The sequence below is a fragment of the Larus michahellis genome, chromosome 1 (assembly GCF_964199755.1).
Source record: "Larus michahellis chromosome 1, bLarMic1.1, whole genome shotgun sequence".
NCBI lineage: Eukaryota > Metazoa > Chordata > Aves > Charadriiformes > Laridae > Larus > Larus michahellis.
The window spans coordinates 106892744-106904919 of NC_133896.1; the positions used below are offsets into that span (position 1 = coordinate 106892744).

Genomic DNA, 12176 nt, shown 5'->3' on the forward strand with positions numbered 1-12176 from the left:
AAGCTGCAGGCTGCCAGCGAGATCAGGCTGTCTATGAGGTGAGTGAACGAGACAGATACTCTTGCTCATTTTCTCCTTCCCTCCATCACTGCTGACTCTTCTTCCAAAAATTGCCAGAGGTATCGTGACAGACTTTTTGGTGTCCGCATCCTGATAGACTCATGTGGTGTCAACTGTCACTAGTGGTAGACCAATGAAGTAAAGGAGAAAGCAGGCCTGAAAGTGTTTTAATCGAACACAGCAGTCTGCAAAAGGCAGAAAGCACTTTCCCCCTCATTTTTATCCTCCTTTATTCTTTTAAAACTTATGGAAATTCCCAAAGGACTTCAGTCCACCAGTCCAAAGCCAAAGAGTTGACTCTGTTCAGTAAGACAGTATAAAACTACCCAAGCTACCATGACATAAATTAACAGCTTATTTTTTTGAAAAATACAGCTTGGGATCTTCTCCTAAGTATATGAAGTCATGGCATTGATTTCAGGGGATTTGCTCTTGATTTAAATCCTCATGGTGGGGAAATCAGCTGCACGTTATTTTTCTACTCTCCATGATTATGCCTGTGAAGGTGGTGGTTGCCCACTACCTGTGGCTGTGGATGGGTGCGCTCACAAGGGGAAAAATAAGCTGCTTGTACTCTCTACCTTAGGCTAGAAATCAGGAGGGAGGTTATTGAGAATTTAGCTGAGCTTTGGGGTTGCATGGCTCAAATGTACCATGGATTTTCTTAGTCACTTGATGTGTCATCTTTCTAAACCACAGATGCAGCAAAAGAACTGAAGTAACTGTATTCTAAATGGGCAGAGTCATGCTGAAAATGATGAGATAGGCAAAAGAAGTCATTGTTCCCCCCCACTAAAAGTTTTGAAAATTAAGGCAAAAGCAAGTGACAGATCATACTGGTATGACACTGGATGTGGTGTTCAGTTCAAAGTTCAGTTTTCCAGTGCAGTACTGGGGAAAAGTCCTTGAATTTTCTGGGCTTGGGCTCATCCCACCTAACTGCGAGTACTTGGTTTAAAGCGCTTTCTTGCTCTAGATTCCCACTAGAGCTAGTGGAGAGTGGGGGGCTCACAAGAGCTGGCTCAGCATTTCCAATTTCCAGTTATTTCTGCTGTAGTAACTTTAGGGAAGGTCCAAGTCCGAAGACCAGCCCGTGGTGTGAGAAGGGAGGGAGCAAGTCTTACGGTGTAGAGGCCTTACTGAAGCAATCTAAGGTCTGATGAGGCTGACCGAAGGGAAAATTGCTGAGGGATAGGGTGGCCTCTGCTCTCCTGTGCAGCCCTTGCCTCCTGAATGATCCCCTTGATGCCTACAATAGCTCAAAAAAGGGTTGTTTTCTGCTGCATGAACTGCCTGACCTGATGGGCTGCGCAGTCCTGTTGGTGTTAGCATTCCAAGGGGCTGGGGTGCGGAGGAGTGGGATGAGGCATGGACTTTGGAGCCAGGTGGATGGATCCAAATGTTTTGGATGTTTTGGATGCAAAACATGCCGCTGGATTAAGTCTGTTTAAGGCAGGGTAAACTCACCCAAAACATTGTCTTAATGAGGAAACGCTGGCTGAAGCTGGCCATCCCAGGGTGCAAGCCAGGCAAGCGTGGGGCCTGCCTGGTATAGGCAGATATTAGCCATCAGCTAGATATTTTGATTTCACTTCTCACCCTTGAGAAGTGCTGTACTGTCACAGGGTGAGTTGGCTGTGACCGTTTGTTTTTTCTCAAGTCATTAACAGAGAAACAAAAGGTTTCCCACACTGATCTTTAAGGTGCAAGTATAGCATTTCTGAGACACCCACTAAAACCATGTAGCACTACCCTTCCTACTCAAACTAAAAACCCCTCAAACTTTTCTGTGTGGTGGCAGGACTCTGTCAGCTCCAGAGCAGATTAAAAATCCCTCGGTTTGCAGTCGAACCTCCTTCCAGCCCTGCTGCCTTCCGTGAACATCTGGTCCTGCATTCGAGGCCTATCAATCACCTTGAATTTTGACCTTTAGCAGGCAAGGCGTGCTTCAGGTGGGCTTCAGCTCAACTAACGTTTTTCATATAAGCGTGACTACACGTGAATCTACCTGGGCTCACCTTACAGTCATCTGGGAGAAACAGGCACGGAAAGGGCAAAATACACCTTGGTATAACACAGGCAGCTAAAACAGGTGAGAGGAACTATATCACTTGTCTTTTTTTCCACTGGGGCAGCCCAGGCTGGTGGTGGCCTCTAGACTGTAGACATCTCGGCTTTGATGTCATCCCTCTGTGCATGCCCAGTGAATGTTAAGGGTGGTACCAGTGGTGTTGTCCCCTTTGGAGCTTTGTCTCCCAAGAAGCCAAAGACGGTGCAATTCTGCTGGGTTCGGATCCACAGATGAGCCCGTGCTGGAGCGTGAACACTGAAGGCTGGGAAAACAGCCCAAGCAGGAGGTGGCGAAGGAAGGCCAGCATCCAACAAACCTTATCTGGTGAAAATAAGGAACACTTATATAAGTTTTTGCTCACCAGGCAAACAGAACTCTCATTTTGAGACTGTGGAATATTTGGTTATGTTTTTTTCCTTTTCACTATTTTTTTAATTTGCATACAGCCAAAAATTGAAGAGGAAGTACCAAAATAGTATGAAGCAAGCTAGTTTCAGTAGGAAGTACTTTAAAAGTTTATTTTTGTTAGGTGCTGAATACTGCCTGGATGCTTATAGTCCTTAAAAGGGTCCACTGCTAGCAGGAACAGGGTATTTGTGGTAATTTAAATAAGATGAGCTGGCACACATGAATGCTCTGGTTCCAATTTTCTGCAGAACTTGAATCCATCAGGCAGAAATCAAAATTGCTGGGGGAGGGGGACCTCCATCCATCCCACTCCTACCACCAGTATGATGCCAAATACCAGTAATAGATGCCCAGAACCTAGACAAGGGTTGCAGGTCAACAGGAGAGCACCTGGAGTGCAGTACAAAGGAATTCCAGCTGCTCTGCCCAGTAAGTCAGCTTCATCGAGCACCCAACTTAAATGCCTCTATGCAAACGCATGTAGCATGGGGAATAAACAAGAGGAGTTAGAGATATGCACACGCCTGCAGGGCTATGGTCTTACTGGTTTCACGGAGATGTGGTGGGATGACTGGAGTGTTGGAATGGAAGGATACAGGCTCTTCAGGAAGGACAGGCAGGGGAGACGAGGAGAGGGTGCATAGATCTCCACGTGGGGATGGATGAGGAGCCGACTGAGAGCTTATGGGTCACGATTAAAGGGAGGGCAGGGACAAGTGACATTACAGTGGGGGTCTGCTACAGCCCACCCAACCAGGAAGGTGGGGTGGAGGAGGCCCTCTATAGACAGATAGGAGCAACCTCGCGTTCACAAGCCCTGGTCCTCATGGGGTATTTCAACCACCCCAATACCTGTTGGAGGGACAACACAGCCGGGGGTAAGCAATCCAGGAGGTTCCTGGAATGTGTCAATGATAACTTCCTTCTCCAAGTAATAGAAGAGCCAATGAGCAGAGGACTTAGTTCTCACTAACAAGGAGGGGCTGGTGGGGAATGTGAAGCTCAAGGGCAGCCTTGGCTGTAGTGACCATGAGATAGTGGAGTTCAAGATCCTTAGGGCAGCGAGGACGGCACACAGCAAGCTCACTACCCTGGACTTCAGGAGAGCAGACATTGTCCTCTTCAGGGATCTGCCTGGTAGAGTACCATGGCATAAAGCCCTGGGGGGAAGAGGGGCCCAAGAAAGCTGGCTAATATTCAAGGATCACCTCTCCCAAGCTCAGGAGCGATGCATCCCAAAAAAAGAGGAAGTCAGGCAAAAACACCAGGAGGCACGGATGAACAAGGAGCTCCTGGACAATCTTGAACAGAAAAAGGAAGCCTACAGAGGGTGGAAGTAAGGACGGGTAGCCTGAATCACAGAATCACAGAATCTTCAGAGTTGGAAGGGACCTCTAGAGATCATCTAGTCCAACTCCCCTGCTAGAGCAGGATTGCCTAGAGCACATCACTCAGGACTGCATCCAGGCGAGTCTTGAAAGTCTCCAGAGAAGGCGACTCCACAACCTCCCTGGGCAGCCTGTTCCAGTGCTCTGTCACCCTCACTGTAAAGAAGTTTTTCCGTGTATTTGAATGGAACTTCCTATGTTCCAGCTTGTGCCCGTTGCCCCTCGTCCTGTCACTGGGAACCAATGAAAAGAGTCTGGCACCATCCTCCTTCAGCCCACCCTTTAGATACTTGTATGCCATAATAAGGTCTCCCCTCAGCCTTCTCTTCTCCAGGCTAAAGAGTCCCAGCTCTCTCAGCCTTTCCTCATAAGGGAGATGCTTCAGTCCCTCAATCATCTTAGTTGCCCTACATTGGACCTGCTCCAGCAGTTCCCTGTCCCTCTTGAACTGGGGGGCCCAAAACTGGACACAGTATTCCAGTTGTGGCTTCACCAGTGCAGAGCAGAGGTGGAGAGTGACCTCCCTTGACCTACTGGCCACACTCTTCCCTATGCAGCCCAGGATTCCATTGGCCTTTTTGGCAACAAGGGCACATTGTTGGCTCATGGATAATTTACTGTCTACCAGGACCCCCAGGTCCTTCTCCTCAGAACTACTTCCCAGCAGGTCCACCCCTAACCTATCCTGGTGCTTAGCATTCTTCCTCCCCAGGTGCAGGACCTTGCACTTGCTTTTGTTGAACCTCATTAGGTTCTTCTCTGCCCAGCTCTCCAGCCTGTCCGGGTCACGCTGGATAGCGGCATGACCCTCTGGAGTGTCAGCCACCCCTCCCAGTTTGGTATCATCAGCGAACTTGCTGAGGATACACTCTGTCCCATCATCCAGGTCATTAATGAATATACTAAACAAAATTGGACCGACTATTGACCCCTGGGGGACACCACTGGTTACAGGCCTCCAACTAGGCTCTGTGCCGCTGATCACAACCCTCTGAGTTCTGTCACACAGCCAGCTCTCAATCCACCTCAGTGTCACCTCATCTAGCCCATACTTCCTCAGCTTCCTAATAAGGATGTTATGGGAGACAGTGTCAAAAGCCTTGCTAAAGTCAATGACATCTACGGCTCTCTCCTCATCCAGCCAACCAGTTATAACATCATAGAAAGCTATCAGATTGGTCAAGCATGATTTACCCTTGGGAAATCCATGCTGACCACTTCCAATAACTTCCTGTTCCTCAACGTGTTTGGAGACGACATCCAGAATGAGTCGCTCCATTACCTTCCCAGGGACAGAGGTGAGACTAACTGGTCTGTAGTTCCCTGGGTCCTCCTTCTTGCCTTTTTTGAAGATTGGAGTGATGTCAGCCTTCCTCCAGTCCTCAGGCACCTCTCCTGTTCCCCATGACCTTTCAAAGATGATGGAGAGTGGTCCAGCAATAACATCTGCCAGCTCTCTCATTATTATTAATCTCTCTGAGATTAATACAGAGAAATTTTCCGAGCAGCCAGGGATCAGGTTAGGAAAGCTAAAGCCCAGATAGAGTTAAATCTGGCCAGAGGTGTCAAGAGCCAACAACAAAAGCTTCTATATTATGCTGGTGACAAAAAGAAGACTAAGGAAAATGTGGGCCCTCTCCAGAAGGAAACGGAAGACCTGGTCACATGGGGCATGGACGAGGCTGAGATACTCAATGACTTTTTTGCCTTGGTCTTCACCAGCAAGGGCTCTAGCTAGACTGCCCAAGTCACAGAAGGCAAAGGCAGGGACTGGGAGAATAAGGAACTGCCCATTGTAGGAGAAGATCCGGTTCGAGACATCTAAGGAACCTAAAGGTGCACAAGTCCATGGCACCTGATGAGATGCATCCATGAGTCCTGAGGGAACTGGCGGATGAAGTTGCTAAGCCACTATTTGAGAAGTTGTGGCAGTCCAGTGAAGTTCCTGCTGACTGGAAAAGGGGAAACATAACCCCCATTTTTAAAAAGGGAAAAAAGGAAGACCTGGGAAAAAACATGCCAGTCAGTCTCACCTCTGTTCTCGGCAAGATCATGGAGCTGATCCTGCTGGAAACCATGCTAAGGCACATGGAAAATAAGGAGGTTATTGGTGACAGCAAACATGACTTCACTAAGGGCCAAATTTGCCTGACAGATTTGATGGCCTTGTATGATGGTGTTACAGTGTTGGTGGATAAGAGAAGAGCAACTGATGTCGTCTACCTGGACTTATGCAGGTATGCTGGACATTTGACACTGTCCCACATGACATCCTTGTCTCCAAATTGGACAGACATGGATTTGATGGATGGACCTCTCAATGGATAAGGAATTTGGCCGCACTCAAAGAATTGCGGTCAATGGCTTGATGTCCAAGTGGCGACCAGCTCTGGGGCCTTCAGCATAAGAAGGATGTGGACCTGTTGGAGTGATTCTAGAGGAGGGCCACGAAGATGATCGGAGGGCTGGAGCACCTCTCCTGTGAAGACAGGCTGAGAGAGTTGGGGTTGTTCAGCCTGGAGAAGAGGAGGCTCCGGGGAGACCTTATAGCAGCCTTCAGTATCTAAAGGGGGCCTACAAGAGAGACGGGGAGGGACCCTTTACCAGGGAGTGTTGTGATAGGGTGAGGGGTAATGGTTTTAAACTGAAAGAGGGGAGATTTAGATGAGATATCAGGAAGAAATTCTTTACTGTGAGAGGGGTGAGACACTGGAACAGGTTGCCCAGAGAAGCTGTGGATGCCCCATCCCTGGAAGTGTTCAAGGCCAGGCTGGATGGGGCTTTGAGCAACCTGGTCTAGTGGGAGGTGTCCCTGCCCATGGCAGGGGGGTTGGAACTAGGTGATCTTTAAGGTCCCTTCCAACCCAGACCATTCTGTGACTCTTAAGATTCTATGAAAATTCCCCACAATGAGGACCAGCAACTTTCTGGTGTGTACAGAGAAAAGGCAAAGGGTGGGCTGTCTCACTAGGGCTGCCTTTACAGTCAATGGAAGAAAATACAGAATTCTAGGTAGACATTGTGCAAGTTATTTCTTTCCCGCTAACATCCTCTTTCATTTCCTTAACTAGGCCAGCTGGACCTTTATCTCATCTTAAGCATAGCAGGAGGTGCAATCTTCTTTGTCATCTTTGTGATTTTGCTTATTTATTGTATCAGGAAGAAGAAAGCAGAAAGGCTTGAAGATGAAGGTAAGTGTTTAAGGGGCTTTATGTTGCCTATCCAGCCACCTAAAGTCTTAGAGCTTCCTGCTGAGAGCAGCCTTGTGGGCAGGAGCGTGCTCTCTGCCTTGGCATGAGTAATAACCTGGTTTTGGCATATGGTGAATCTCGGGAGATCAGCTGGCATTGCCTGTCTCGGTCCCTGATACATGCTTTGAACAAAAAACTTCTTGCTCTCAAGCCTGTTTATTTATTCATGGGGGAAGAATTGCTCCTCTAAAGCTTGGCCAGGGCCACTTGTCTTGAGCATCCATGATGCTAAAATATACAATTAGATATCTCGTCAGCAGATTTTTTCATTAAATTTATATGGTGTAAAATTATGATCTTTGAAATCATTAGTCACATTTGAAAACATCGTAGATAGTGAGACGGGGCAAGAAGAGCTCAACTTCTCTGTAAGTTTCCTCACGCATCTCACAGAACTTGTCCTCTCTACAAAACAATGTCCTTGGAGGCCTATCAATGCTGGAGGTCCAACTTAGGGCACTTTAAAGAGTTGAGGTTTTCAGACTGGGCAGACATTTCATGTGTTGTCCAAAATTCATGCCTCTTTAGGACCGTAGGAAATACTTTGCCAGAGTCTTCTCTGAGAGTGGGCTCTCAGTCTGGACAGAGAGGTCGCCTTGAATTACAACCTGGGTGTTGCTGCTAGTTTGGGTGGACAGAGGATACAGAGCTTCCACTCCAGAAGAGTCGTCTGGCCCACCTGGAAGGGGAGGCTGAAGCAGAAGGGAGGTCGTCCTGGCAGGTCTTGTTTAAAGGCTTGTTTCAGAGTCCTGCCCCCACACGCTGTGTCAGGCTTCCTGTGTGGTCTCAAATAACAGTGAGTCTCTGTGTGAGTCAGTTCTCGAGTGACAAAATGGGAGTAAAAGCTCCTTTGTACATAATACTTTTTGTGAAAATAGAGGGGGCAATGCCTGAAGGAAACCTCAGCTCATACCTCAAAGGTGCCAGTGGTCAGGCTGACAACAAGGCTGAGCATGACCATTCCCATAGCTGAGGGGAGTGAAACCTCTCCACACCTGAGTGTGGTTAACTCACCATGGCCCTCCTGCTTCCCCTGAAGTTACAACCGTGAAGCTTTCCCCGTTCGCTGGGAGAGCTCACCACAGTGCAACCACAGGATGTCATCTCAGAAGGCTTGCCATAGCTCGTGAGCGCAACGCTGGTGTGAGTGTAGCCATCTGAGTGTTATTTTACATTATGGCTGTTCTTGTTTGAGTGGGATACATTACTCCCTTAACTGTACAGTGATAGCATATCCTCAATTCTTGGGTCTGGATTCAGCAAGAATTAAGAAAAAGAGAAATCTTGGAAAATGAGAACTAATATAAGAGGGTGACTAGCCCCTTTGAAACAGTTTGGTGTGGGCTGTGTTTGAGTGTCCCAAGAGGTACATCCCTCAATCCCTAAAATAAGCTGACTGACATTTCAGAAATGATGAGTCAGTGATCAAAAGTCAGCTGGCATGAATTTACTTCTTCTATGTGTGGCGAAATTCGTGCTGGGAAAATGGACCTCTGGCTCCCAGGTGCCTGGAGATCGCAGCACGGATAATGGCAGGGCAGAGTGCTTTGGTGTTGCTTCCTGGGGTTACATCTCACTTTCCCTTCAGTGGCCCATTTCCAAAAGAGCAGCTCAGGTTGCGGGTGTCCATCGGTGACTGCTGGGGCCTCCCTGGCAAAGTCAGTTCCCCCAGCACAGAGAGGGCAGAGCTGCCCCAAATGCTCCTAGGTACCTTAACCTCGGCCTGGGATGCGCAGGTGGAGGTGATTTTGGTTGTTCAGTGGAGTATCAGGAACATCTGAGAGTGACAGTGGCCTTCCAGGTAAGACCAGTATTTGGCTTTTTCTTGCTTGGGCCAATCACTTTTACGTGTCTGCTCGACTTTTGCTTAGCATGTGCCTGACTGTGTGATCCTTCTGTCCTTGCAGACGAAGAGGGAATGATGCGGGGTCGCCAGGTGGACTGTGAAATGGTGGTGCGGGAGCTCCCTCAGACGCCGTGCAATCCCACTCCAAAGCAGCTGCGAGTGCAGCAGCGGCCGCTGCCGCAGCCCCAGGTCCATCAGCAAGCCCTGCCCCCGCGACCCAGGCCCCGCACTCAGCAGCGGACTCCAAACCACCCGAGAGAAAGACCTTGAACATCTGCCCTGGGAGGGACGGTGGCCTCTCTGCTCCATCGTTCACTGGGAAAAGAAAGTTTCCGATAGTCAGGAACTCCTCCCACCCAGCCTCGTGTAACGCTCAGCTAGGAAACGTCAGCTTTCGTTGCAGGAAATTAGAGCATCAAATGGAGATGAAGAGAGCCAGTGGAGGAGATTCAAGGTGATGGGCATTCATCCCTGCGGCCATTTTTCTTCAAGTGTCTCCGTGTTTGGGTATGGAGCATTGAGCCTTGAAACCTGTGTCTTTCTGCGGTTCACTTGTTTTTACCACACCTTGTCTTTGTGCTTTTCGGATGGATTATATCAAGAAGGAGCTAACGCTCTAGTGAGACAACATGGGCCTAGGGATCTTAGAGGGTTTTGTCAAGTATCTTTCCTTTCTCCTGCCACACATTAGGACAGCCCTCTGGCTTCAGCATCAAATGCATGACCTCCTGGATCAAAAAAATCGCTGTATGTAATTAAATGCTTGTCTGAATTTGAAAGAATTGATGTCATCTAATGGAGAGAAGAAAATACTGAAAGGAGATGTGAGACCCTTGAAGCATCTGTGTGGGAAAGGAGTAAACTTTTCACTTTCTCTAACATGTTTAGAGCAAGACTCACAGGCTTAAATTGTAGCAATGAGAGTTAGGCCAGGATTTATTTTTATTGCAAACGAAGCACTGAAGTAGATTTCTGGGAGAGGATCTCCAGCACTGGGGGTTTCCAAGGGCAGAGGAGGCAGCCATCTGTGAGGCATCCTCGTCCTGCTGAGAGCCAGGGGAACGTCCTACATGGCCTCTCCAGGGACTGTTTCAGCTCAGTTTTCCACAACTCCTTGCTGGCAAATACAATGAAAATTTATTGTCAGCATAGGTCTGTATGGCTATCCAGACAATTTTTTTTTTTCATAGAAGAGGTCTGGTATCCATTGGCTCATGCCAGGCAGTCTGATTACTAGTGGCATTGTCTGAGTTGTCGTGACTTTCCACTGTAGGACCTCCTGCTGATGGTGAGGCATCGTGTCCCTTGATTTTGATGGTAAGCACCTCATATATAACCAGGTGGTGACAGAGAACTGCTGGGGGATCTCCCTCCCAAAGGGAGAGATTGGACTACAATAACTGCCTGCATCACCCTGCATGTCCTGGACAAACTCTGCTCGCTCCTCTGGTCCTTGGAGATGTTCATAACTGCCTCTACAGGACAGCTGAGGAGCCAAGAGAGAACAGGCCTTTTTAGAGCAATGCCAAAATGGGTATACTGGCCTGTCTGGTGTAAGAGGAAGCGCAGGTGGAGGAGGAGAGAGCTGTGAGAGCCAGAGAGCACGAGACATCCAGATACCATGTTGTTGTGTTAGGCAGAAGAACGTGCAGTACCTCTTTCAGGCTTGACTGTCCTGCACGTGCCAGTGCAGATAAAACAGCCATCCTTTGTTTCTCCTCAGAAATGTGACTATTTTTATCTTCTGGTACAAGGGCAGGGAAGTAACTTGTCAGGAAGAAGGTCTCTGCCTCCTCCAGAGCTCAGTCACTTTGCTTGAACTCTGATGGTGGACACAGCCCTGGGAGTGGTACTTGCTCTCTCCTTCGCTTTTTGCAGCTTGTTTTAGGGCTTTTGCTGTTTAAAGTTGCATTTAGTAAACGTTTCATGGTTTATTTTGTAATACATGCTATATCCCTGTAGTGAATGAATAAATGTAAGAGTGGGTGGAGAGGATCTTACTTCACACCTGTGCTGGTACTTCAGTAGCTGGATCTCTGGTACAAAGGAGGCAAGAAAAACATTTTGGTCCCTGAGCTACGGAAACACGGACGCAGGAGGTTTCACACTGATCCCTGGGAGGTACCGGCTGCCACCGGAGTGCTGGTGGGCTCAGGTCGGTGTGGGTGAGCGCAGCCGCCATGCCCACCTGCCTGCTGTGGCAGCACACTCTGCCTCTCCTGCATGGCCGGAGCTTTATTGGTGCTCTCTCCAGAGCAAGCAGCCGCACTGGGACTCCTCTGTCGTTACAGGGGCACTGGTCCTTCCTGGGAAAGAGGGAGTGTTACTGGGACCTGAAGACGAGGGTGGACTCCTCCTGGGACACCCCCACCCCCACCACTGATTAGCGTTCTCTGTGCCATGGGCTTAACAGAGCTGCAGGAATGCTTTGGAGATGCTCCTTCCCCAAGGCTGAGGCTCGGTGAGCTTCTGTCACACCTCTGAGAGATCTTCCCGGGCATCCCACCAGCTTGCTGCCCAGGGCCCTCCTGTGCCTGGGGCTGGTGCTGGTGGGGTGACACTTGCCACAGCTCCTTGTAGGGGAGCACCAGTGCGTGCCCGAGGTAGTGCCAGGGTGACTCTGGCCCAGCACAGAGGTGTGCTTGCTCTTCTGGCAAGAAACTGCAGCACGAAGCTAAGTCATGCCCAGGATAGGAACGGGAGGCAAGAAGCTTTTCTGCTGTTGGTCACAAACGGGGTGCAAACCTGCCCTCAAGACTGGGCTCAAGACTGGGCTGTGAACTGTGGAAACCTCTGTTGTCTCAGTTAAAGGCACGTGAGGGCCAAAGGACACCCAAAAGCTGCCCTTGAGTCCCCTTCCTGGGGAGTGGGGCTGCCAGCAGGCACCCTAAGTACAGGGCAGGCCAGAGGCCACCACAGTGGGCATGAGTGAAGTGTGGAGGTGTGTCTTTTAATACTGCCCTCCACCTGGCTGCTGTAACCATGGGCTGAGAGAAGCACCATGAGCCTCCCCCAATTCACTGAGGTCTCCTTTGGGTTATTAGACTCTCTTCAGCTAAACGTTTTTCTCTTGCGTGCTAAGAGGCTCCAGGCTAAGTAAGAAGAGCTGCGTTTAGCCCTGTTGGGTGGATTTGCACCAAAAGAGTCCTCCG

General features: G+C 49.1%; 1 protein-coding gene across 3 annotated transcripts in view; it reads left to right on the forward strand.

Annotated features, from left to right (window-relative positions):
• The window catches only part of CD2 (CD2 molecule), a 33691-nt gene extending 22650 nt beyond the window's left edge, over positions 1-11041 (forward strand). For 2 of the 3 annotated variants that reach the window (XM_074598404.1, XM_074598395.1), the window contains exons 4-5: positions 6999-7118; positions 9086-11028. In XM_074598404.1, the coding sequence (XP_074454505.1) occupies positions 6999-7118; positions 9086-9294 (329 nt within the window). In that variant the 3' untranslated portion in view covers positions 9295-11028. Of the gene's footprint in view, positions 1-6998; positions 7119-9085 lie in introns of all 3 variants that reach the window. The other variant, XM_074598411.1, reaches the window with a different exon arrangement.
• Positions 11042-12176: the final 1135 nt, after the last annotated feature.